The following is a 27,333-nucleotide window of genomic DNA, read 5'->3' on the forward strand; positions in this document are numbered from 1 at the left end:
AATTTAAAACAGAAAAATACCTTGCCATCTATAACACAAGACAGGTATGTAGGAGATAGACGGAAAATCAAAAGTTGCAAACAAACAGACCATCCAATGTGCTGAAACACATTTATTCTCGACTTGTTGGTACAAGACCATCAGGCAAATAGTTTGTTAAGGAGAGGCCTTCTTAAATAGGGACTGGCTGCAAGCCTGCAACCATATCACAATCATCACATGACATTAAGACAAATAACAAACATCAACTTCGTCACTGAGAGTAAACATACCATGGTTACATGAAGCTGGAGAACCAAAACTTAATTGTAAATTCATGTTTAATAGACACTGAAGGTCCCAAAGGCTAAACTACAGTCAACAAATTCACCCCAAGTGTCCACTGAACATACATTTCTGAATTAATTTATAGTATTTTGCTTCTCTAGCTTCATGTAACCATATGGTATGTTTACTTTCAGATTCTGACATTTTTCAGAATTTAAAAACATAGTTAAAGTGTTTTTCTAATCTCACAATTTCTAATTAGGTTTTGTCAATATGCTACTCAGCCAGCCAACAAGAACCAGGCTCTGATATTTAGGTTTTACTTGCAACTAAGAGCAAAGACCACCTGCTCTTAATTTTTCCACCAAGTCGTCAAGCTCACTGAGCTGCTAGATGTAAAAGGAAAGAAGATCTTAAAATGTATCAGTTATCTCTTTAATATTTGCTGTCACTGCTCATTACATCAGTGACTTCTCCAAGTAGTCACTGAAATCAATGTGACAGTTACGGAGTAAATTCTTCTTGGAACCATTTTAAATACAGGCGCTGGTGAGTTAATCTTTATTTCTCAGTAAATTATTGGCTATGACCCTGCATGCTTGTAACTGCACTTAACTGGAGCTCTCACACAGTTTGGTCTGGTGTGTGGTTTCTGAGTGTGGGCTCATCACAGTACATGGCCGGTGGTCTCCTGAGGGCCCCTCACATCTTTAACCTCAGTTAAGTGCAGGTGGAAACGCAACTAGTGTCTAAAACATGTGCGTGTGTGTGTGTGTGTGTGTGTGTGCACACGTGTGCACTCGCTCGTGTGTGTGTGCGTGCGTGTGTGTGTGTGGTGGATGCAGGACGAGGAAGCGGGGGTTGGGGGGGCAGTTGTTTTCAAGTTTCAGTTAAAACCACCTGCAACAACCTCTGTCCACCGTCACACTGCCAGAACCGATTTCACAGAAGATATCAGCACTGAAAACTCAACTTCCACTGGAAAGGCTAAATCGCTGACTTGACTTGCAATCTTTCCTGCTACATGTGTCTGTTAGTAACTTTACAGTGAACACTTATCTTTCTGTCTTGGCAGTAATATTGTTGTGGATCAATTTATTTCACAAAATAAGCCTAATGTTTACTTCTGAAACAGCGACTGTTTCTTTTATAATTGCAGATGTCAATCAAGCAAAAGTACTGAAGTATTTGTTCATTACCTCCCTGTTTTTACTGTTGGTCAGACAGAAGGGGCAGGACAGAAACAACGACAGGCTCTGTAAAAAGTATTTTAACTTCTTGCTTCGTTTGCTGCTAATTTTTACTGTCTGTAGTTTAGAACAAACTCAGTAAGACTGGTAATATATCTCCCAAGACCAGATTACCAAACAATACAGGCAGCTATATGTCACTGTTCTGTGAGCCCATAGTGACAGGGAAAGCCCCTCAGGGTTGTATCACGCCCTCTCTATAGTGGATATGAGCCGGTGACAACAGGATGGAGGCACAGGGCACCACTTTTGCGGACCTGCCTTCCAGTATAGCTTTAACAATTGTGATAGGAGGTGTATGTCACTTGCTTTTTGTTATTATGTTGTTATTGTAAGGTTCCTTTATAACTGGTGATGATGTAAAGCAGAAAACTTGTCAGTTTAATGATGAACTGAGTTATCGTAACATTGGATTTTTGTGGGTCCTCTTCGTCTGTGGGCCTCCGTGATCATTGACAGATTTCATCTCGATAGGCAAGGCGACTATGATGGGACAAGGTATCTGTTAATTACTGCCTGACATACTGCAGTGCTGGAGGAGTGGAAGTGTTAGATCTTTGACATGAGTAAATGGAGAAATACGACATAGGACCAATATTCTGTTTCAGTTAAATGCTATTAAAAGTAAAACTACACATTATACAGCAGAATGCCCCTCTTAAAGTGTTGTGATACAAACTGTGACATTATTATAAATGCATAAATGTGTAAGCAGTATTTTAATTTGAACTACCTTGTACTTCATATTTTAAAGGGCAGCTTCACCAGATTTGCATTTTAAAGTGTGTTGATGGGTCTTGGGGAGTACAACTGTATATGTGAAAATAACTTCTGTGGCTCCACAGGAAGCTGCATGTTATCTGATAGATTGCCTCGAGTGATGTCATGCAGTGGCACCAGGTTTTGAAAAGCAGTCGACTAGTCTAACATTGCACTCATACAACACTGTTGGGCTCATTGTGGACGGTTTAAAGGTGTCATACATGTTAAATTCTGCTTCTCAGTGGTGTTTGCAGCCAATATAAATCGACTTCCCGCCTGTGAAAATCCCTTGACAGCCGACCGAGCCAGAGAACTCCCGGTGTAGCGCCCAGCTAACTTGAATGGGGACAAAACTTTGCAAAACTATGCAGCTCTTTTACACTTTCCAAATGTTATTGTGCCGAATGGCTCAAATTATGACAGTAAATTGAATCATTTCACGGTGGTTGTGACGCCCAAAATAATTATTTTTACAGACACTTCTTTCACAATGGGTCTATTGTTGTTTTCTCTTCTGTTACAGCTGTTTCCAATGCATTTATGACATGAAACGCGACGTAAGTGACGTTCATTGTAACGCTTCAGATAAAAATCCCGGACAGACTGCCTTGCGGTGGTGAGGTGGGGAATAGGCTCAGTAGGCGATTTTTACGGCACATTTAAAAAAAAACCTGTGTAGATCTGCTTATTTTGGTTGAAAAGCGTTATTAGTAACTGAGTGACATCACAAGAGGCAATTGATCAGATTACATGCAGCTTCCTCTGCAGCCACAAAAGGCTTAATGCCACTCTTTTTGATGACGCAGTAGCATACTACAAGACCTGTAAATACACTTTAATGGCCTATGTGAAAAAGGTGGAGTTGCCCTTTAAGTCCAACCCTCCAAAGAAAGCAGTGTCTCCAGCTGTTAGATCCATGAAACGCAGTAGAAAGTAAAACATTTGCCTCTGACGTCGAAGACTTCAGCAAGAGGCCTTTCCTTGTATTGGCCGTTCAGCATGTGTGTCTCAGAGGAGCGTTCAGCACAGTGATGTAAACCGAGAAGACATATCGATTATTCATCGTTTTCTTTGTGTCTGCAGTTGTTTCCCTTCCTCAGTTAAAATGACCCATTGCGTGGCATTATCAAAACACTCTCCTGCGTGTATTACACGTGCAGACCCCCCCGCAGCTGGCTCGAGCAAGCCTCTGGTGCGAGAACAGGAGTTTATATCCGTGTTAAATGTGTTGCTACCCACTATTGGTGAGGTAAAAAGGTCAAACCTGCGCCGGAATTTCAACGTCTCCTTGTAATTTCTCGATTAGTGTGGCGGAAATTTGTGGCAGCAACATGGGATTATATTTCTCAACTGAGCACTACAAAGCAAAACCCGATCCGCTGCTATTACGTAACAGCCGGTGACATAACTCTCCACAGCCCGGGACGGTCAGGGCGCACAGAGAGCGCAGGACGGGGAGGGGGGGGGGAGGAGGCCAGGGCGCACGGCTTGTGAACGGCCGGCCGGTGCAGCTGCACTCTCTCCTCTGTGCTGCTGCCGCCTCGGGGGGAATTAAATTATTTCGAAACAAGCGCACAAGAGGAGGTGTACTGTTGGACGAGGCAGAGAGGGTCAGAGGAGATGACGAGCGGGTTCTTGGAGCCGCTGTAAAGGGACAGGAAGGAGGCGAAGATGGCACTGCATGTTTTCAAATGCCTGCGCCGGCCCGGGCGCTAGAAACGACCAACAGGTAGTGTGACAGCTCCGGTGTTTGTCTCCAGCGCGAGTCAAATGGCGGCAGGTGGAGTTTAAAAACAGACTGACATAGCGAGTCGTTTGTGGTTTGTGTGTGTGTGTGTGTGTGTGTGTGTGTGTGTGTGTGTGTGTGTGTGTGTGCGATTGAGAGGTGAGAGTGTGTGAGTGTAGGGCCACCCAGTGTTTTGACAGGAGAGTTATGGAATATGAGGAGACTGACGCGCCCCTAGCAGACAACCCCATCAAAAGAGGTAAGAGGACCCATCACTGAGGTTTGATTCTGCATTTCATACTGCTCTACTTGAAATGTAACGCACCTGCAAGATGCAAGGCGGGTGCTGATTTAAATAATAAATAATGTGTCCTATTTATATTCTAAAGTGTGATTTCATGGCCCTCTGATCTCCCAGCATGCCCTTCTCTCCCCACTCCTGCCCACCTGTCCTCCACCAGCTGACTTTGTGTCTCACTGTGTACACTATTATCTTCTTTCATCCGTCTTACCCTCCTCATCTCATTCACCAGAGTGTGGGTAAGGTGCTGTGAGTTCGTAAGAATGGCAGTAAACCGGAGTAATCCCCAAGGATTAGTTCTTATTTCTGCTTCTGTTTTTGGTCAATGCTGTTCTATTCAAGGCCTCTCCCCGGCTAAAATCAAACCCTTGGCAGTCGCTCAGGATAAGACACCTGCTGCCTCTGCCACAGAGACCTACTGCACACCTTAACTACTGCTCTCATGGCATGGCGAGACAGTGTGCCAGAGCTCACCTGCGCTGCTGCACCGAGGATGAACGTCATCATCGATGCTTCAGTTTGAGAGATGTGAGGTGCAGAGTCAAGAAAAGACAGTGCATGCAATTAACATGGCATCATGAGTGAACATAGGATTAATATTCCATTAGAAGGTTCAAGGATGAAGGTTTATTTATTTGTCATCCTATAACACAGCAGTGCACTGTACTGCAGTATAAATATAGAGATAAACATACAGGACAAACAGAGATTATGTATTTTTCTTGAGGTACGTGTGTCAGGTGTTTGCTGATACATGTACACAAATAAGCTTGGAAGTTTCTGTTTTATTTCGTCAGGTGTAATCACGCGGTCAACTGAATGGCAGGCTGCTGTTAATGTAGGAGAGCCGAACATTTTGAATGACACTTGATCAGTTCGTCAGTGACAGTAACACTGAGACGCGCAGACAGTTTCAGTTTTATTTTCCCCCAGTTTTGAGATGTCTGCCATTGATACCTCTGCCACTTCTCAAACCTTGAAAGAGGCATGTAACTAAATAGCTCAACAGTGGTGATATTTTCCAGACACAATTTCCTGGGAACTATATTATTTTACATTAAAAAAAAAATGTGAAAAGTGTCAGCAGCAAAGTTTACTAAAGCAAAGCACTTAATGAATGATTTAGCAGTATAATCATTAGAGAGAAAGATAACAGACACAATCAGATTTCATCAAGTATTTATTATAGCCAGTATTTTAAATAGTACCCATAAGTCATACTGTAAAAGCAAAGATAGCATACAAAAATATTACTTTGGCAGAGTGAGATGCATCCACACAGATAGGTATACATATCTGATATAAAATGACTTAAGTATACAAGGTGTATGGCAATAAATGTACCAAGTTTAAAAAGTAAAAGTGGAAAAGTAAAAGTACAATTACACATAAATGTACATCAGCCTGGCCAATTATTGAATCCAGTATTTAGAATTGTTCTGATTATGGAATTATGCGGACTGCAATCTGAAAAGTAACCAGTATCTCAAGTTATTTAAATGAATATGGGGGAGTACATACTTGCCTTAAAAATGTAGTAGAGAGACAGTAACAAGTAGCTTAGTAGAAAAGTGAAAATAGTACATCAAAACTTTGCTTAAGGACGGTACTTGGATAAATGTGTTTAGTTACATATAGTTACATGATATTTTATGATATCATAAAGTGGTTTGAATATTTGAAATGAAATGTAATCACAAGGGAAACAGAAACATAACATAGGACTAAAAGTAAAGAAAACATGTTGTGGTATTAAATGTGTTGTTTATTTGGCTTCAGCTCTCTTCAGTGTTGATAGAAAAAGTCAAGGAGATATACTCGGTTGCACTGCTGGTAAATACAGATTCATATATACAATGCCAAAAAACACTTAAAGTCCTTCAACATTGGTAAAATTCGCACTGTGCAACCAAACCACCCACACAATTTTCTTTTTTTTTTTTTTTTAGAGTGCCAAAGTTTCCAAATATACCAAATATGACGGGGTAACTTTGGGGGAAATTTGTCTGAAATGATCTTGAGCTGGAACAACATAACACGCAAGATACTGTGGAAAGCGGGAAGTGGAGAAAGCCAATTTTGGCAATGTCAATGCTTCTTGAAGGGAAATAGGATGGGTGCAAAAGGGTTAAAGGTTTGTGTAAAAAAAACAAAAAAAAAAAACAAGAAAAAACACCAGGAGCTTACTGATCAGGACCCAGAACTGCTGTGATGGTGTTTTAATCTGGTTAAAGTGGAGTTTCAGTGTGGTTGTGCAGTTTTTCATACTGCTGAGATGGCTCATCTGAAGGTGATGAGTGTCTTGGTTTTAGTGGCTGTTGTGGGTGTCTTCTCATTTATCTCGAACGCTCGGTTTCATCTCTGGTTCTGCTCCACATTGTTGTCCCTTTCTTCCTGTAGAGTAAAACTGTGTTCCTGTACATTGTTGGATACAAACTGTCTGTGGTGTCTTTCAGTGACCTTTCGTCTTTTACACATGTTGTTCTGCATTTATTTGGGAAATACTGGTGCTTTTTGTAAATCAAAGTGATGTCAAGCATTTGGCCTCTTTAGCTGTCTTCTCATTGATTTTATAAAAAGGGGTGTCACAGTTCTCCAATCCATGATTCAGTGTGACTCAAAGGTCAGGATTCAAATTTAAACATTCTTTTCAGCAATGACAGCGATGCCATTGTTGAAAAGCAATCGAGTACCGAGTTGTAAAGAAGACGGTGAAGATGGTCAAATTTCAACATTTACATTCAAAATGTAAAAACTATATTTCCCTAGTCAGCTGGGAACAAACTAAAAAGAGAAACATAAAACAAGAAGTAGAGTCGATAAGATGGCAGATAGGCATCTCACGACAACGGCTCGAGTCTCCTCACCTGCAAAACCCACGCTTTTTTCAGCGCGTGTGTGCGTAGCAGCATTCACAAGTCAGCGAGAGTAAACAGAATTAAGTACTAGAAGAATCAGCAGATCAATAATACCTTTTCTTACTACATTTTCTTATTATTCAGTCATGTAAATCATTGTCACAGGTCTACAAGACATTCTGCTAAAAACACCTTGAAGCTGTGAATCCTGCCGTTAATGTCACACTTTTTGGTTGTTACACTTTGACCTCGTCTTCTTAAAAATCTTATCTTAAGCAAAGATACAGAACATTTCATTTATTTTCCCCTCGCTGACTGCAAATATACAGTATTTATGGATTGATTAAAATTATCGATCCTTTTAAGTGCTGAGCCACATTTATTATTTCTTTATTATTTATGAATCTGTGAATTTATTTATGAATCAGCACAAGATACTGAACGATAATTACAATTTCTGTCAGATATTCAATAATCCGGACCTGCTTCAACAGGCCTGCTCTCATCTGAATGTATACCTGTGTATTTTTTTTTTTTTTTCAAGTAATCACTACGCTATGTTCATTTTCTCTTTTTGTTTTGTACATTTTTTCCTACATTTGTTTTGGGCTGGTTTCGATCATCATCATCATCTGGCTTCACTGTAAACATTTTGTCTCTGTTTCTGTGCTGTATGTGTCGGATTTATAATCAGGCACATTGGTCAGACTACTCTCTGGGTTCAGCGGTCTTCAGTGCTGTTATGTAACGCAGCAACTGTCACTTCAGCAGCCAGTGTAGAGACGTGAGTGAGATTTTGACTGATGAGCAGTGGTGATGTTTGTGCCTCTGTAATCACCAGGGTCGTGTATAGCGAGTGTCTGTTTGTGCGTGTGTGCGTGTGTGTGTGTGTGTGTGTGTGTGTAAATGGTGGTACATTTATGGTCTGGCTGACAGGTGTGTACGTGCTGCATTTAGTTTGTATGGAAGCCGATGGTGGTGATTGTGTGAGATTATTTTTCCACCACCAACCACCGACCACAACCGTTTATTCCACCCTGCGCAGAGATCACCTATAATACCTTAAAAATGTTACGCTAATAACATGTTTCGCAAATGACAGTGGCTCAGTGTGAAATTCAGTGTGATGCAGGTGAGCTTGACTCATTGAACATGGCTCATCTGTGTTACAAAGAACGAAACCAACAGCTTTAACCTTCAAAGTGAGGGTCCAGTAATTAGCAGAGGAAAAAAAAAGATCTCACAAATTATTTTCATAAATTAACAAATGAAGCCAGCCTTCACACTTCCCCCTGAAATCCGATAACAAATGAAACCAGCCTTCACACTTCCCCCTGAAATCCTATTAATGCTTCGCTTTTGTAAATGTTCAACATATTTATTTAGCTCAAAGACCCTCAGGATCATGGAAACATTTTAAAATTCAGAAAAAAGGATCGCTCTCAGTTTGGAAACGAAGCTCACGTGTAGTTCAAAAAGTCTCGTTCAACGTGTGGATCGTTTTCATTTTTATTTAGCAATCCCCTTCGCTCGGTTAGTGTTGAAATTTCTTTGCACTTTCCGCGTGTGCGTGCATCGCTCTGCTTTCATTCCATGGTTTCTGCTTATGAAGCAAAACTGATTTGATGATGGGAGGAAAACAGTGGAAACCACAGAGGCCCTGATCAGGCGCCAGACAAAGGCCGGCTAGCTCTACATCTTCCATTGATACTTATCTCACCTGCCTTCAAACCTCTCTGTTTCTCAGACACGCGCGCACACATACGCACAGAAATAAACCCCTTGGTTCAGACCCTCCACGCATTTACCCACACCGACTGCATCTTCGACTTTCTCACAATTGTGGTCAAACAGGCAGACAAGAAAGAGGACCTGTTGCTTCACAGACACCCACCTTCCTCTGCCTTCATCTCCTGTGTGTGTGTGGGTGCCTGAGAGTCACACAAACATCACACAGACACCCACCGGTGTAAATAGAATCTCCTAATTTAATCAGTAAGGCCTCTTATCAGTACACAGGCCTTCGTTCATTGGAAAACGTGCCCAAAATGCACTGTGTGCTGCAAACCTTGGTCCAAACTGTCATTAAGGATTTGACAATGAGTTTAATCGTGGCTGAATCTGTCGTAGCCTGAGTTTGACTTGAATCTGGGGTGGCTTTCTGTCTCAGTTGCTCTTCTTTAACACCTTGCGTAATCACTAAAGCAATCTAAGTACCTTTCATGATTACACGTAGTTAGATGACCGTGGAGTGATGTGCTCATTTGTATGGTTTTTTTTTAAGGTTTTGATGTTGCGCTTGATTTACAGTTCAGTACCGTGGGCATGGTGTTTCATTGCAAAGCTCACCCTGCTACAGTGCAGGTTTCACTAGTGGAGGAAGTATTTCGGATTACAGTAAGTAAAAGCAGTGTTACATGAAAATCCTGTTAGCGTAGCGGTGTCCTGATTTATAGATGTAATATTGTGAAGAAACACAAAATTTGAATATTGGTAATGTGTTAAATATACTCTAATGATAATATAGTGTGCAGGGTGGATCTTTTGTTTCTTAGTACAGCTCTTATTTCTTTTTGTTACACAAAAAAAGTCAAAACACACCGTAAACAAAGTTAATGATGACTTTGACTAATAACGATTTTCTTTTATTGTGATATCATTATTATGAATTCATTTGGCCACAATAATGGTGTTATACAAATTTGTGTCCCTCATTTAGAATTATATTTGAAGGTTACTATTTGAAAGAAAAGTTGATTTTTGAATCATTTCCAACTAACGCTGTCTGTACTTGACAAGTTGAGAATGAGACTCAAAAATCAATTTTCCTATCAAATTGGACCTTAAAGAAGCAGAAGTCTTGGGAACATAAAGTACAATTATGTAAGTAAATTAAGTATTTAAAAAAAAGTAAAGATTTACCAATTGTTTGATGATTGGTTGGTTTGCAAGCAGGATTACACAAAAAACTACTGAATGGATTTCCCCCAAAACTTTCTCCTTTTTGTATGACTTTTCAAGATTGGACTTTTTCCAACATGTTAACTTATATCTCGGGGGAACAATCCTAGGATGCTGTTGAACAAAAAAACAGGCGTATTTAGGTGGCTGGTATGGATGAGTATGGATGAGGGAACTTTCCGGGCCTTGGGAAAGCAATGTGCTCATTTATAATGTTTTATACTCTAGGTGTCAGGTAACTATAATGTCATGCAGCAGAAGTGTTAAGTAGCAGAGGATATAAATACGAGCATTTAGAAACAGTTCTTGACTAAATGTGCTTCATTTAGTAAGACCGGCTGGTGTAAAATCTGACCCTCTTTAATAAATAAGTCGCACAGTGTTGTAATCTGGGGCTCAGTGTGGGGTTTAGCCCCAGTTTCAGTCTGACGTGTGAAGCCTACGACTACACTGCATCTTTATGTTTCTGCTTCTAAAATATTCACCTCTGGAGCTCATCTGTAATCCTGTTTTGTGTGTATTTTTTTATTCACTTCCTCCATTTCTCTACCTTCAGGAGGAGCCGTGTCCAAGAAGACTCATTTGAGTAAGTTCTCCATGAGATTCTGCATCTGTGTGTGTGTGTGTGTGTGTTTGTGTTAGCATGCATGTGTGTCTGCGTGTGGTGATGACATTGCTTGTGTTTGTGCTAGATATTTGTGCATGCATTGTGGTAAACTTCATAGTTAGCGAACATACAACATTGCACCTGTGAAGCAACAGACACACACACACACACACACACACACACACACACACACACACACACACACACACACACACATACACACAAGCACTGTGGTGTCACTGGAGTTGGGCTATTAGGTGCTGTGTGTTGCACCTGTGCTGCCCCCCCCCACCACCACCACCACACACACGCGCGCACACACACATACACACACACAGTGATGAAAATACAACTCCTCTGGCTTTGGCACTTTGGCATCTGAGTGCAGATGACAGCGATAGCATCTTGTCTTTTTTTAACTTCTTTGGTTTAACACTTTCTGCCGCAGCTTTAGTACACCTGGGCGGGTTATCAACAGTAGCGATGCTGCGTGTAACACTCCGCCAACCTTCAGGTTAGGTGGTGTGATATTAAAACGAGCGTGAATAATAACGACTGTATTGATTGTTGTTGCTAAACGAATGCACATAAAACCAGATGGAACAGAGTTTTTAACTAACGGTCTTGTTTTGGAGGTTAGCAGTAAGGACGGAGGTACTACAGGTGGAGGGAGGGAAATGTTAGTTAAGTGTGTTTCTGCAAATCCACAAAAAAGTTTAAACTTGAGGTTGCAACTTTACATTTCGCTCTTGTCACAATGCTTATGCTCTGCTTAGGTTTAGGCACAAAAAACACTTGGTGAGGGTGAAGAAAACATGGTTTGACTTACAATTTGTGTGTTGGTCACCACAGTAACGGCTGGAGATGGTCCGCCTTACCGTGAAAAATTGACGCTTTTGGGCTCCACAAAAAATGCCCGCAGATGTCCCCACACACTCGACAGCAGTCCTCCGTTTGGCAGCCGTGTGGCTTGTAATGTCACCACCGCCTTCCTCTCCACCTATTGATAAGAACGCGATTTGCCACGTCTGGTATAAATTTCAACCTCTGACGTTTTGCTGAAATGTTAACCGACCTGGTTTAATGTCCTGGTGACTGGGCTCAGCCTGATTAAAGGATACACTTGAGGGACCTTTATCTGTACTCAGTTCATTGCTCTCACTGCCAGTTAGGAAGAAAATGTATTTAGTGACTTTCACAATCTCAATGTATTTTCTTATTACTGTCTGAAACACACCCGTGTGCATCAGAAGATCAGCAACCTCAAAAATCTAGATGGAAATCATACGTGTGACTTTGAGTGGAGATAAGATCTACTGCATCATCTCTTAGTCATCCCTGTTGAGAATGATTTGTCTTAAATTCTCAGGGAGAGCCTAAAAGGTGCCAGACAGTATCAGGCAATTTTTTTCGATGTGTGGTGTCGAGTGAGGGGGTGAAGGATAACAACAAAGGTATGAGGAAAAAGTACCTTGAGAAAGAAGCCAGGCGAGGGGACAGCCCCCCCTTTTTCTTTGTGTCTCTCTCCTCTCTCTCTCTCTCTCTCTCTCTCTCTCTCTCTCTCTCTTTCTCTCTCTCTCTCACACACACACACACACACACACACACACACACACACACACACACACACACACACAGATGAGGAAGGTGAGGCGGTGACTGACACTCAAAAGTCTGAATATGTGTGCTAAAGCTGCAGAGAGCACCTGACCCGGCTTTGCTAGAGGACGGACGAAAAGAGAAGAAAAGATTGAGAGGACTGATAGGTGGTGTGAAGAGAAAAAAAGAAGTGTGTGAAAAGAAAGACAAAGTGAGAGGAAAAGTGAGATTGTGAAAGTGGGACAAGCGTCTTAAGACGAGTGGAGGAGTGAGGATGATGCGAGGTAGGGATTAAGTTATTTAGTGTGTATGTATGTGTGTATGTGTGTATGTGTGTGTGTGTGTGCGGTGGGGGGAAGCACAATCAAAGATATTTTATTAATAAGATCAATTGCATGCTTTTTTTTTTTTTTTTTTGGCAAAGTTTCTCTCCAAAGCATCAGGTTTAATAGTTTACGATTGTTCTAAGCGATGATATGACTGCTTCTGATGGACCGCTGTGTGTTCAAGACGTCTAATAATGTCACCTTCTGGTTCAAAACTGTTTTTAGCTTTTGCCAAGTCCCCGAAATAACTGTTTTAGTGCAGACTGCGACACCTGCGTCTTCAATCGTGTCGCCGTCTTTTTGAACGTTATCAGACTTTGCGATTAAGCTTCTTACTTCAGGTTTGAAGTAACACCTGGTTAAACAGTGAAACTTGCTCCATATTTGCACTATTATGCGCTTATGTCAAGCAATTTTATAAAACGATTTTGACGTTTCAATTAAAGTTCAAGCTTGAATCAACCAAGGATATTTTTAGTAGGTTCGTACTGCTTCCCAGATAGCATCTTAAAGACACACACACAAACACACACACACACAGGCTCTCTGAGTTTTAAAGCATACCTTAAGAAGACAGATGTTCTTGTTTGTTTTGAAATTCAGGTTCTCTCCAGAGTTCATGATCGTATGACTGTTGGTTTACGTTCACATCGATATATGCGTTTCAGTCTTATGGTTTGGCAACATGACTCAATTTTGAGCTCCCTTTGATGCATTTAAGATTTGAATCACGTCTCAGATATTTTTACCCGCTGTCTCACTCCCACATGTACAGTGCACCTCAGGCAACAGGCTGAGGCGACTCAAGATGCTGAGAATCGGGGGGCAATAAGTCGTTTAAAAAAACGGTTCACTGTGAAGAAACAGATGTCCGCCATTTGTGTTTTGTCTGCGGTAACCGTATGTCCATTGTAAGTAATCTGAGTAACAAAACGAAAGTCAATTAAGACCCAAGAGCCGGGTCATAAGATGACGTTTGAGATGCTGCAAACCCCCCCCTTTTTTTTTTTTTTGCAAATACACTTCCACTGAAAAACTAACCAACTTAAAACCGAAAGAGACAGGAAAACAGGATGCCTCGCAACCGCAGTGCATCAGTTTGAATGGACTGACTCCACACACATACAGTAGACAGGATGCAGAGGAAATGCTGATGAGATTGTAGAAAATGTGATCATCAAAGTGATAAAGAATTTGAATTGTTTTAAAAAGTACTTCAGAATTGACAGAGCTGAAATAGACGACACACAGAGCGGAGAAGGGCATGAGAAATAACGTCTTTGCAAGCCGCTTACACGCGACCCCCCCTGCAACACACACACACACACACACACACACACACACACACACACACACACACACGCACACACAGATCTGCAGCTGCTTGTTAGATGGCGCCTAGATGAAGCATATCTCAGCCCTGCAGCTGTGTGTGGATACTGTGCGCATGAGGGAGAGAAAAGCAGCCTCCCACTGCGAAATATACAACTTGTGTCTTCACCCCAGCGATGAACAATTAATGGTCTAACTCTCTCTGCTGTCACACGCCGGCAATGGGCTTGATGCCGTCAGAATTTACGCACAGAGAATTCATATGGCTTTGTTGTTGTGTTGGGGGGATTCCTGCGTCGACTGTTATACAGCTTCTTTGTCACAAAGGATTTCCTTGTTCCTCTGGGTGCACAAACCTGCAGAGCACTTCCAAAAGCAGCAGAAGCGTTTGGCTTCAGATCAAAGCGAACATCAAAAATCGCAGGTGACACATTCCCCCCCGAAAAATATGGTAAAAAGAACAGTTGAGCTGATTCATACCCGTTGTCAAAACATTGCCTCTTTCAGACACCCCCAACTTCAGCCACACTTCAAAGTAGAAGATGATAAATGCGATGCTTATTAGTGTTCAGATCAGCTTTGATAATTTTCTGAGACATCGTTCTATAGGTAGTTTTTCTCACTCTGTTGTTGTCAAATAATGAATGAAACTAAGTGGCGATGGAGTTCTCACAGTATTTAACACTCGTAGACCCGTAGGAAGCTGTGAAATATATACGTGTCCGGAAATGTTCGGTAACGAAATATTTAAGGCCGACGAGCGCCGTCTGACTTTTCAGTACAATTCTGTAGCTCGTCAATATTAGAAGTCATATTTATTTAATTTCTTTTTGTTTCAAATTGTTGTTGTTTTTTTTTTTTCTAAACTAGATCCTAAAATACAGACAACAGTTATTTTGATAGAATTGCAGTCTTAAATGTTGGATTTTCATAAAGGAAATAATTTCTGACAGGCATAATTTGATTTTGTGTTGGCAAGTCAGAGTCATTTTTAAAGATTTAACAGATGCAATTTCGCTTTGCGTGACTGGACGGATGAATCAGAATTTGGATTTGGTACATTTACCTTTAATTTGCTGAATATGGATGGCAAATACAAAAGAAAAGCCTCGATTTTATGTGTATTATAATTATGTGTGATAGTTTATTTTGGTGACTACAAATATTTCACGATAACGTGTTTTCCCTCACTTGATAAATTCTGATACGATAGAAAACACACCTGTGTTTATTGACCAAACGTTGTTTGATCATTTATATAAACAACAAACAAAAAACGCTGAGATGTTTTTAACATCCTGGCTCAGTAACATGCTAAATTAAAATATAGTATAGTATAGTTATATTGATATATTAATCAATACAGTGGAGAGAAAAAATCCCCCTAAAAAAATGTTTATCATTAACCATAATGAAATTAAATAAATGATTTCATTATTTTAAAATCACATTACCTCAGTTATGAGAAGGTGGTGCCATGGATGAATAAAATGATTGTAAATGTTAAATGCAGGACACTAAATAAGCACCTTTCAACAGATGCTAGTAAATTATGCAGGTGGCTGGTGGATCTGTTTCACTCACCAGCCAATAAATCGACTGACTCTTCGGTAAAATTTTAACATTTGTTATCCATTAATCAGTTGACAGAAAGCCTTTCGCACCCTGCATGTATTTATATACACATGTGTGTTTTTAAGAAGAAGTTTGGGATTGATCAACAGTTTGTGTGTGTGTGTGTGTGTGTGTGTGTGTGAGAGAGAGACTAACCAACTTGTTTGTTAATCTCTGTGTGTCTGTGTGAGTGTGTGTATGTGCGCATAAGGGTGTGAGTCGTGTACACACACTTTGTTTGCAGTCTTGCTTGCGTGTGTACTAAAGGTAAGCTTCCGTCACAGGAAAGTTGAGGTTTTTTGTCCGTTTACAGTGCAAAGAAAAGACTGCTGACAAGGTGATTTCAGGCAAAGAGTAAGGAGTTGAGAGGGGCAACCTGTATCGTCCACCTCCTCACTCCCCGCACCACACACCGCCCACCGACACACATACAAACACACACGCACATACACAAAAGTACTGAGTGTGGAGAGAAACTCTTTCTGGGTTGAAACTGTGAAATCAGTGTTTGATATTTGGAACTATGCTTTGCTTATTTAAAATGATGCACACTGATGACTCTTTCTCGGGCTGTTGTCGTTTAACGCATTAAAAACGTCATGATGAAGCACTCTTTTTTTTTTTTTTTTTTTTAAATCATCACCAAGCTTGAGAATTTGATTTTTTTTCCTGTCCCGCGTTCATTAGAAAGTCATCGCACTAAAACCTTTGTGTTTATACAGCAATGCCTTAGCTGGTTGTATGTCGGCGCAGACAAATGCTGCTTTTTTAAGAAGTCATTGATAACTCGGAGTGATGATTGAAATAAATCAATCCATCTCCATGCGGCGGTGCCTTGGTATACTTTGTATGCGGAAGCGTGGGAGGAAGGTGGCACTCTTTTATTCCGTCTGACAGACCAGAGTATTTCCATCTACTGTGCTCAAACCTCTCCACTGCTTATAACATCATCCAGCACATGGTTTATCCATCCTAGAATGATATAGAATGATCCAGAATTTTAAAATCCATCTGATTGATTGATTTCCCTACATGATCATGCTTCAGTATGAAGACATTCACACAATGTTGTGTGGTGTGATTATGGTTGGTTTCATAATATAGGGTGTTTCAAGGATGCAGTGGAAATATAGAATATTCAGTGATTGTTAAGTTTAAGCCCTGACATAATGCAGCGAGCAAAATAGTCATTATTTGGGTCATGTTGAGCCGTAGAGCAGGCCTGCCACACGGCTGTACACTGATATTAGCTATTTAGGCATAAGGCAGTTAAAAAGTCCAGTTACTTTTAGTTCCAACACACATGTATTTGTATTTTCAAGCACTCATCTTCGAGCTTTATTGCGCGCTGGATATTATAGCCCCTACTCTGTCTCTGAGAAAACCACTAAAAGGAGAAATGAAGGTGGTTTGGTTCTTTTTTGGGTATTTTTTTATCTCTCACACGCACAGACACCAGAAGATTATGGGTTTGATCGGTCAAGGCCTGTGGTCAGAGATACCCAAGTGACACACAAAGAGTTCTCAGCAGCTGATTGTAGACTCTGTTGCAGTGAATTTTCCACCAGTGTTATAAGAAAAGAGTACCCAAAATTCAGATTTGAGAGAAAGTAAAGCTATCGTGTGAAAGTATCACTTTGATTTCAGTCAATTATTTATTTTTTGTAGCATTGAACACAAGTCTTCAGGTATCTGATATTAAAGAAATGTAATTTAGTCTGGCCAATTACTTCTTTTTTTTTTCTAGATTGCCAATAAGATAGATACATTAAAAGGGCACCTCAACCAATTTTATACAATACAGTGTGTTTGCAGGTCTTGGGGAGCACTACTGCATATATCTCCTGGGGTATTAATTTTGATTGTTTATTCGTAAACTGTGTTACATTGTTGTAGGGGTGCAATACAGACCAGTATCAAAACCCTGTGCCTACATTACCCACAATGCAACTAGCCCACTGAGCGACATCGCTGGAGGCAATTTATCAGATCACACGCAGCTTCCACTGGAGCCACAAAACGCTTTATACTACTTTCTTCACATATGCGGTAGTACTCTCCATGACCTGTAAACACACTTTAATGTGGAAAATTTTTGTAATTACAACATGCAACGTGTAATCTAGTAAATAGCAACTAGATTTAGCAATAAATGTAGTTTAGCAAAATGTACATTATGTGCCTCCTGGAGTGGAAGTATAGAGTAGGAGAAAAGTAAAGTACAAGTACCTCAAAATTGTACTCAAAAAGTCTACTGACACACTCACAAGTGAACAAAGGAAGATTGTAGACACTGTTTTGCAGGTGTTTTTATTATTTTTTGCTTAATGCTATGCTGCTTTAGATAGCATGCTGTTATCTCAGCCCAGTTGAGAATTATCATTGCTATGATTGTATGGAAAGTTGTTGAGGGAGCGGTGTGTGTGCGATTGCTGTTTGTGTGTGCGTGCGTGTCAACATGAACAGTGAAAGGTTGTGGGTCTCGGTGGATTTCCTGTTGTTTGAGGTTGACAATCAGAACTGAAATAGTGAAAAAAAGAGACCACTCATGTACTCTCCACCTATCCTGCACTGCTGACAGAAACACAATCATAGTCGCAGCTCAGCAACTTTATTTTACCCAATAATGAATAAAATGTTGCATGAAGCTGAGTTTGAAGGGGCGTGTTTCGTCTTCCAAGGGAGGCTTTATTTCAGTATTCCAGTATTTTGTCTAAATCTGTGAAATCCTTATCTTGAGATGAATCTTGAGGTTAATCAATCAGCTCCATAGGTAGCAAGTCGCCGTCCGATCAGCGGAGAGTGTTTCTGCTTTATCGTACATGCTGCTGCTCGAAGTATACATCCAAAAAGTGTGTTTTACCTCAGACCTCCTGTCCTCCTCAGGAGCCTTCAGGTGATCCCTGTGGCACCGCAAAAAGAGGGCACACACTGACACACTGACACACACACACACACTTGTGAACAAATCTGACACAGTTATGCACGGAAATACTGCTGCTTATTATAAGCATCAGACGTAACTGTCACACCATCAGTGCATCTGTGGAAGGAAGAGAGGAGATGACAGATAAAAAGAGAGATAATAGCGAACAAAATCAAAATAGTGCATGATCTGCTTCCTGGATGAGTATCATCATTCATAAAAGCGTCACGCAAATGCGGATCACGCAGCTTGCGATGCACAGGCCCCTATCGGTTCATTGGGGATGCTTTAAAAACTCCCCGCGCGCCCAGACGACATGCATTGTACACGTCTGGTTCTGACAGAAAAATGTCCACCTTGCAGAAAGACTGAGGGGTGTGAGAGCTCGCAGAGATCAGGGGCATGAGAGGGTGGGGGAGGGGGGGAGGTAGGTGAGAGGGGGATGGCCGGTTACTGGCAGTGATGAAGGAGAGAGTACATTACTGGCAGCTGTGTCCTTTATGAGCGAGACAGAGAAGGATTCACAAAGAAAGAAGTGACATGAAAGAGGGACACTCAGAGTGAAAGAGAAGCCAGTCAACCACTTGAAAGCGCTCTGAGGTTGACACCTTCATATTCTCCGCCTTACTCCATTTGCAAATATTCCACGTCCTCAGAAGACTCTCCTCGTCATATTTGATGTTATTTTGCTCTTTTATTATTAGGGCAAGAAGTGTTGGAGAGGAAACTACCTTTGGTTTACTCTGGTCACACAAAAACAGATAGATGTTCAAGGGGAAGTACAGCAGAACACAGAGTTCTCACAGTGGGAATCAATTTCCAGTTTGCTTCTCTTGGTAAAAAAACATGCAGTGTCATTGTGATGGTGGCATGTTTTACTTTAACAGGCACACGCGTTGCTTTGTGGAGGTTGCGAGTGATGTTTTAGTCAATATCAAAATGATTTATGAATCAGAAATTATAAGGAGTTCTTCAATATTGTTAAAATCAATTAAAGAATTGTACATTAAACACTCCAAGAGACCCTATAGCGCCAGAAATTACATACCGTGCATTTAGATATTGCATTCTTACACTTTATTGAGATTATACCGAGCTGACAATTAAATTTATATAAAGTAATGAGTTCATCCTAAAGTTACGGGGTACTGATACTCATCAGGTCAGCTGTTGGGCAATTTAGCTCAAGATCACGTATCTTTGAACTGATTGACAATGACAAACTTACTCCTTGTTGGATGCTACTTGCTGGTATGTGTGTTTCAATTGTTTTCAGAGCTGCGTCTGAATGTGTCAATAACCACTTTTACTTCTGTGTGCTCAGCCCAGATTGAAGTTATCCCCTGCAAGATCTGTGGTGATAAGTCCTCTGGAGTGCATTATGGAGTCATCACTTGTGAGGGCTGCAAGGTGAGATGGCAGGGTCTGACACACACACACACACACACACACACACACACACACACACACACACACACACATACACGCACATTCAGTGTGTGTCCATTCAGTATTCTAGCAGCCTGATAACTTGGCTTAGCACAAAACCTGCTAACGTGGGGAAACACTGTAACATCCTCCAACCAGCACTTCTAAAGCACAAAACCCAAAATGTAAAAATTTCATTCAGTGGTTTTACACAATTTTTATTTTTATAGCTATATTTTTATGTCCTGCTAGCTAACTACATGTCCTGGTCAAGATATAAAGCATAGCATTTCTACAATAAAATGTCTAAAAACAATTAGACCATATTTTGCTGAGTTGTGAACTTAGAATATCTCAAATTTTTCCAATAATGTTTTCGAGAAATCCACAGTTTTGCCCGAGGTTCTGGTGCATATCATTTTGTCGCCAGACACTATAGTTTTATGGACAGTCAGCAAATAGTGGCTCTTCAACTATGAAGACAGCAGCTCCCATGATCACGTGCTACTTTGTGACATTATTACTGGTCTCTCATTGGTTTTAATTGAGGTATCCCAAGCAGCAGAAATGTCATACTCCGCGTTTTAAAAAAAAATCTTTAAGGGATCTCAAGAGTCTTTATTTGTGTCTGGCTCAAAAACCCTATTTTTGCTGGTCTCTGTTCACTCTTCAGGGATTCTTCCGGCGTAGCCAGCTGCCTACTGTATCCTACTCATGCTCCAGGCAGAGCAACTGTCAGATCGACCGGGCCAGCCGCAACCGCTGCCAGCACTGCCGTCTGCAGAAGTGCTTGGCGCAGGGCATGAGCAGAGATGGTGAGAGGAAAAACACACAGACACGCAGACAAACTTAATCCTTCATCTAGCATTTGCTTATTTCCGTATGTACGCTTTTTTGCCTTCCGCAGCTGTGAAGTTTGGCCGGATGTCCAAACGTCAGCGGGACTCTCTGATCGCTGAGGTGGAGAGACACCGTCAGCAGCAGCAGCAACAGCAGCAGCTACAGGGAGACACCCAGTCTGTTTTGTCCTACCCCACCAAGGCCCGCCAAGAACGTTCCCCGCAGCTCCTTCAGCCCATGGCCTACCCCTTCAGCGGTGACGCCGATCTACTGCCCTACGCCGTTGAAATGCACCCTTACCTGGTGTGCTCCCCAAGCGAGTCGCAGGTGTCGAGTATGATCTACCGAGGCTCAGGTGTCTCTCCCACATCGAGATCCCAGGGGAGGGGGGACAACGGTGGTCACCCCGACATACGAGGTGAGGCACTCGTGTGTACTCACTTCACTGCGTGCCATTCCCTTCCATCCTCTTCTGCCTGTTCCTTATTTTTCTGTCTGTTTCTCTTGCTCACGTCAGGGTTTGAAACATCTCATGATGGGATGGCAATTCATGCCTACAATCCTCTGGAGGACCCTTACAGCCTCTATCCTCACTCTCTGAGAAACATGGGTGAGTAAACAGCACACTGGGCAAACATACAAAAGCTGAAATCAGCTGTGCTTGATTTTTTTTAAAGGAGACCTATTGTTTGTGCTTTTTAGTTTTTTTGTTCCTTTCCCTCAGTGTTTTATATGCTGTATGTTCAAGTGCATGTAAAAGATCTTGAAAATTAAAATGTCAAAGTCAGCAAAACACTGCTCCTGAAACGCCTCATTACTAGTCCTGCCTTCAATTCTGTGACTTCACACTATGTCACCATGTCATACATTTGCATATTTTAGCAGCTAGTTTGGCATTTAAGAGTTCATTAAGCCCAACTGCCCTGTTGTTGTTAGGGGTGCTGGCTCAGGCATTTGTGAGTTGACCAATCAAAGGAGACGAGAAGTGGGGGGCCTTAAAGAGACAGTAGCTAAAACGGAATGTGTTTTACCATTAAAGCATGTAAGCCTGTTAGTAAAAACCAGTAGTAACGTAAGATAAATGAGCACAATATGTCTCCTTTAATGTCATTATCTCAATATAAAGTTAATTATTTCATTATCTCAAGGAAATAAGCGTTGTTTTCTCAAGATAAAGAGACAATCAACATTGTATCATGAGAGAACAAAAGATTGTTTCCAATTTTAACTTGAAATGTTTATCAAAGATCAGGAATGGCATGCCAGCTTTCATAGATACTGATCAACGCATCAGACCGTGCTTCATTCTTACCTGTTTAACAACAGACTTTACTGTACCATTCAAATACCCAACCAGGGAAAACATGCTTACAAGTAATGGCAAAAGTACAGTAAGAGTTTATAAGGTTTGCTTTGAAGATCCCAGTGCTTTTTCATGATTATTATCTTGTTACGTCGAGAAATTCCAAATCTGGTCTCCACCAGATAACAACGTGAATTATCCCCAAGATTTTCATATGATAACAAACCTTATTTGCTCAGATTAATAACAATTAAATTGGCATAAAAAAATATTGGAAGTATGTCCCTCCTTGGCTTCCATACCTGAAGATATGTGTGTTGTATATTTAATATTATATGTGTTTGCCTTCAGATGAGCTGTGTGCCAGCATTGTGCGCTCCCACAGAGAGACCAGCCAGTACCGAGTGGAGGAGCTGCAGGCTCTCCGATGGAAGCTGTTCAGCAGAGAGGAGATCCAAACCTACCAGAACAAAGTATACCAACCTGACGGCTGTTTTTTTTTTTTTTTGGCTCTCACACTCCCTTTGTATTTGTGTGACATTACTCAGTTATGCAGTCTCAAAGCATAACATGTCATTTCAGATGGCTTGAGGCTGAGGCTACTTTTGATTCATCAAAGAGAAAACTGAAAGAACTTGTTTTGTCATTTTCCCCCTCCTCTTCTTCTCCCTCTTTGATCCCACAGAATGATTATGTTCAATTCAAGTTTAATGACCTTTCTGATCCTCAAAAAAACGACCTTTCATTAGCGCATACAAGTATGCTACAATTACAGTAAAAAACAAAATATAATACTTTATGTTCTAAATTAGAGGTATAGCTGAGTGGTTATGACAGAGGGGGTGAGCTTATGTGGGATGCGTTCAATTTTGGTTGAATTGACAGTTATGATGCTAACGTATCTCACCCTAAAATCTTTTTTCTCCTACATATTTTCACTTTCAGTCAGTTGATGAGATGTGGCAGCACTGTGCCATCCGGCTCACAGATGCAGTGCAGTATGTGGTGGAGTTCGCAAAACACATCCCGGGCTTCCGGATGCTCAGCCAGAATGACCAGATCGCTCTCCTGAAGACTGGTGAGTTTACTCTACAAGAAGACACCTTCATTTACAGTCCAAAATACTTCATATCTCTCTTTTTAACCAATCTCTTTCTTCCATTTTTTTTTGTTGCTCAGGCTCCATGGAGGTGGTGCTGGTCAGGATGAGTCGGTTCTTCAACACAGAGAACAACACTGTCTTCTTTGACGGGAAGTTTGCCGGAGCCGAAGTCTTCAAGTCTTTGGGTGAGGAATTTGTCGACACAATGAAGCACGAAGGCAGCTCGGAAACCTTTTGTGCATTCAGCACAAAATAAAAATATGGTGGTTTATCAGTGCTCTGTGGTTTCTTCTCTTGCAGCATGTGGTGATTTAATCACAGCCGTGTTTGAGTTTGCTCACAACATGTGTGCTCTGAAGCTCACTGAGCACCAGATCGCTCTCTTCAGTGCTCTTGTGCTGATCAACACAGGTAAGATCATCTCACCTGTCTCTCAGTTAAGCTGCATTTTGTTCCTCAGTGTTTGAAACAGATGTGTGTCAGTGGATGAACAACATACTTAAAGCCTTTTATTTTCCATTTGACTTTTTATTTTGTTGACTTTTCTTTTCTTATCCTCTGGGATTTATCTCGTCTACATATTTAAACTGATCATTCTTGATTGCTAAATCTAGTGAGCCTATCATCTTTCAGACCACACAGTTAACATTTTGAGAGAACAGTGTTAATTGTGGTCTGAATTAAGCTAATAACAAACATGATACATCATTCTGAAATATTCACCCTTTTTAAGGTCCCTGCGTTCAGTAGACAAATATCAGACAACGTTTTGATAAACACAAGCCTTTTTGCATATTTTCCATTATGTTTTGCTGCTTTTATTCCCACACAATTAGCCACTCTGCCCTCTAGTGGTTGTTAATAAACATGGTAATATTTAAGGTCCCATATTGTAGAAAGTGAGATTTCCATCTGTTTTTTGATCATAAAAGCAGGGTTGGGTGCTATACAAATACTGTGACAGTATCTAATCTTTTAGTCCACATAGAAAAAGCACACCACCTATAGTCACAAGTATACCATTAAATAAACCCTCAAGACTTCCGTAAAGTTGTGGCGTCCCAGTTATGCAGTCCCCGCCCTTAGCAACACCCCCAGCACAGCTTTTGTTGCAAACATAGTAACAGAGCTGATGCAGAAATGTGCTACGAGGGTGCCTGCTCAGGCCTGTGAGAGCTGACCAATCAGATAAGACTGAGCTGGTTGGAAGAGAGGCATTAAAGAGGCAGGCACTCTCAGACAGACCATGAACAGAGGGGCTGCGGCAATAGACAGTATGAGAAAAATGGTGTGGGTTTTTTTTTTTTTGAGCATTAAAGCAGTTAAACAACCCCAAAAAAGTTGAGACCTGAAAATGAATGTGGGACCTTGAACAGACCACATGAACAAGGACAGTTCACACAGCTGTAGAGTGATAAAAAAAAAAAACTGTCTTCACTTTTCTTTTTCTTTCTGTGCAGACCGTCCATGTCTGGAGGATAGAGGCAGGGTTCAGCGAGTGCAAAGAAGCGTGGAGTTAGGACTCACACACATTCTACACCGAGACAACCAAGAAAGTCTAATGCACAAGGTACATGTCTCAGTTTAGACGCAGATACATTCTCTTTAGCCCTCTGATTGGCTAATAGAAACGCAAACCCTGTTAGTTGACCTGCACCTTCCTTACTGCCGTGCAGAGTATAAAAGTGTCTGTGTCCTCCCTGCAGCTGTACCAGAAGATGGCAGAGTTGCGTTCGCTGTGCGGTATGCACATGGAGAAGCTGCGCTGGTTCAGTCAGCGTTACCCGCTCACTGCTCACTCACTGTTCCCTCCGCTGTACAAGGAGCTGTTCGCCTCTGAGGCCGAGCTGCTGCCGGGGACCACTCACTGATGATGGACACACACACGCACAATCATTAAGAGAGCATTTATATCTCATTATTTCTTCCTGACAGAATCTATTTTTCTAGTAATGAAAATAAGAAAAATCACAGTAATCATAGCGTGTTTAGAGTCGTATGAGACCCAGCAGAGCTTTTTTTTGGTAGATTGTGTAAAAACTAAATGAATTTCAAATATTTTCATAGCTTAAAACTATTTTGATTATTCCAGGGAACATGTGTTTTGTTGCTGTTTTCTTTTGACACACTGTCAGTGGGATTCGTTGTCTTTCAGGATGTGCTGTTGTGATTCTCTCCAGTTGCAGTGGCAGTGTGTCACAGTGTGCTCAGACATACAGATTCAAAGAGGCGGTCAGGGACAGTCAGACAGTGTGGTCGTTGACAACGTACGTTCACAGTATGAAACATTGACCACCAGTCAAATTAAAAGATGGCTTTCAAAAGTTGTGAATGCCATTAGTTTCAATCCACTTGATTCCATTGTTTGCACAATAACTAAAAACATAACAAGTTAAACATAACTCCAACAAGTTAAGGCACAAGGAAAGAAACATAGAAGAACAGCAAGTGTGCAGGCAGAGACAAAAAGAAATTCACAGGAAGCTTATCATGCTTCTCCCTGTAGAAGTAAACATCACATTACAGGAACAAAATAAGAACGTTACATAATCAAAATAATTATATTATGTACACACGTAATATTATCAATGTTCCCAGTGTCTATTCATGTGCTCAGTATGTCCCGAAAGTTTATATTTTCAACAAGGACGCAATCCTGGGACTGTTGATAATGTGTTAAACCGCAGTAGGTCTTCATCAGGGCTTTTAATCTCGTGACCCAGATGACATATGAGACAAATTGAAAATAATGACTACAGTGAACTCGTCATCACGCTCTGTTGAAGCCTGATAATGACCCATTCTTATGACTTCTGTGTGCCAGAGCAGGGGAACATCGAAAAACATGCAGGACAGGATTGAAAAATCACTGTCTTACTAAATATGTACATGTAAATATTTTTTGCGTAAACCATCTCATTTTATTCTTTTAGGTTTGTTTCACCTGTCATGTTAATATCTGGGTCATGAGACCTCCTGTGGTTTAATGAATTATCAACCACACTACACTTTGTCCATAATCTGTCCACCCGCTGCTACATTTCGTGCATGAATAGTGCGTTCATGTGATGTAAGAATAATCAGTCAGAGCAACAACTGGGAAAGTCAGAGAAACTTTGTCTTGCAGAGTTGACTTCCTGTGAAGCTGAAGCGTGGCAGAGGAAAGTAAACATTAGGCTGATGGATGGTACATGCATATTTGTGAAATATATTTCTTGACCCACACGATCTGTTTTCTTTGCTCTTCCTTGTCACTCAAATGCTGGGAACAGCCAGGAACGTGTTGTTTAATTGCTCAGAGCGATTAAAAAGCAAAACGTGGATTTCAAGTGTGACGCATGCCAGTAAACTATCTAACAGAGAGCCGACCTCAGAAACCAACTGACTAATTAGAGCTGAATATGATCTGTGTACATATTTAGTGCTCAACACGCCCAAAGAGCAAGAGACATCCTGCTTATCTGTGTCCGTGTGTTTGTAGAGAGATGTTTCTCCTCAGGTTGATGTTGTCGCGGACAAAGCGGCGGCACCTCTAAACTTTTATCCTTCGTGTTTGAATAAATCCTCACAGGCTTTTTCTATCTTTTGAGCTCTGAAAAGATGTTGCATTAAACGTAGAGAGAACATGTGGAGATACAGTAGAGGTCTCTCCCTCTGTGTGCAAACTTTTCCTTTTGTTTTTTCCGAATTGACCTGTATGTGTTTTTGTTTTGTCTACATATATTTGAATAAAGCCATGAGCAAAGAGGAAATGATGAGAGGTTTCAGCATTAAGTACTGCGTGTCCGGATATAGTCCTCCCTGTTCCTGGAACGGCTGATGTTTTAAAGAAGATAATTCCATGTAAATCTTTTAATAAACTGCTGAAGCTGTGAGACAAAGCGGATCTGGTGACTTTGTTTGTGAAAGAAGTGAGTAATACAGACAGTTGTGTAAGACTGAAGACGCTCCTGTTATGGCACGATAAGGCAAGGAAGAATTTTATTCTCAGTTGCAAATCGAAGAACATTAAGACATCGTCCCTGCATCGTGTAGACCTGCAGCTGCAGCATTCAACACAAAGGAAATATTAGTCACTGTGGATGACCCTTCTGCACACTCTGGTAATGGAAAGTCGTCATCAGGTTATAG

At 41.1% G+C, this 27,333-nt stretch overlaps 1 protein-coding gene across 3 annotated transcripts; it reads left to right on the plus strand.

Annotated features, from left to right (window-relative positions):
- Nucleotides 1-3,759: 3,759 nt before the first annotated feature.
- rorc (RAR-related orphan receptor C) lies at nucleotides 3,760-27,079 on the plus strand. 3 transcript variants are annotated; one of them, XM_037075923.1, is made up of 14 exons: nucleotides 3,760-4,008; nucleotides 4,163-4,264; nucleotides 9,475-9,561; nucleotides 10,682-10,711; nucleotides 19,854-19,939; nucleotides 20,631-20,772; nucleotides 20,865-21,215; nucleotides 21,315-21,407; nucleotides 22,452-22,573; nucleotides 23,046-23,178; nucleotides 23,280-23,387; nucleotides 23,503-23,613; nucleotides 24,663-24,772; nucleotides 24,909-27,079. In XM_037075923.1, exons 2-14 carry the CDS (start codon nucleotides 4,213-4,215, stop codon nucleotides 25,071-25,073), a joined length of 1,590 nt encoding a protein of 529 aa, XP_036931818.1. In that variant the 5' UTR covers nucleotides 3,760-4,008; nucleotides 4,163-4,212; the 3' UTR covers nucleotides 25,074-27,079. The 3 variants fall into 3 exon arrangements, with proteins under 3 accessions (XP_036931818.1, XP_036931817.1, XP_036931819.1); XM_037075922.1 differs by lacking the exon at nucleotides 9,475-9,561 and having other exon boundaries at nucleotides 4,165-4,264; XM_037075924.1 differs by lacking the exons at nucleotides 9,475-9,561; nucleotides 10,682-10,711 and having other exon boundaries at nucleotides 4,165-4,264.
- Nucleotides 27,080-27,333: the final 254 nt, after the last annotated feature.

Source organism: Acanthopagrus latus, chromosome 17 (assembly GCF_904848185.1).
Source record: "Acanthopagrus latus isolate v.2019 chromosome 17, fAcaLat1.1, whole genome shotgun sequence".
NCBI classification, from domain to species: Eukaryota; Metazoa; Chordata; class Actinopteri; order Spariformes; family Sparidae; genus Acanthopagrus; species Acanthopagrus latus.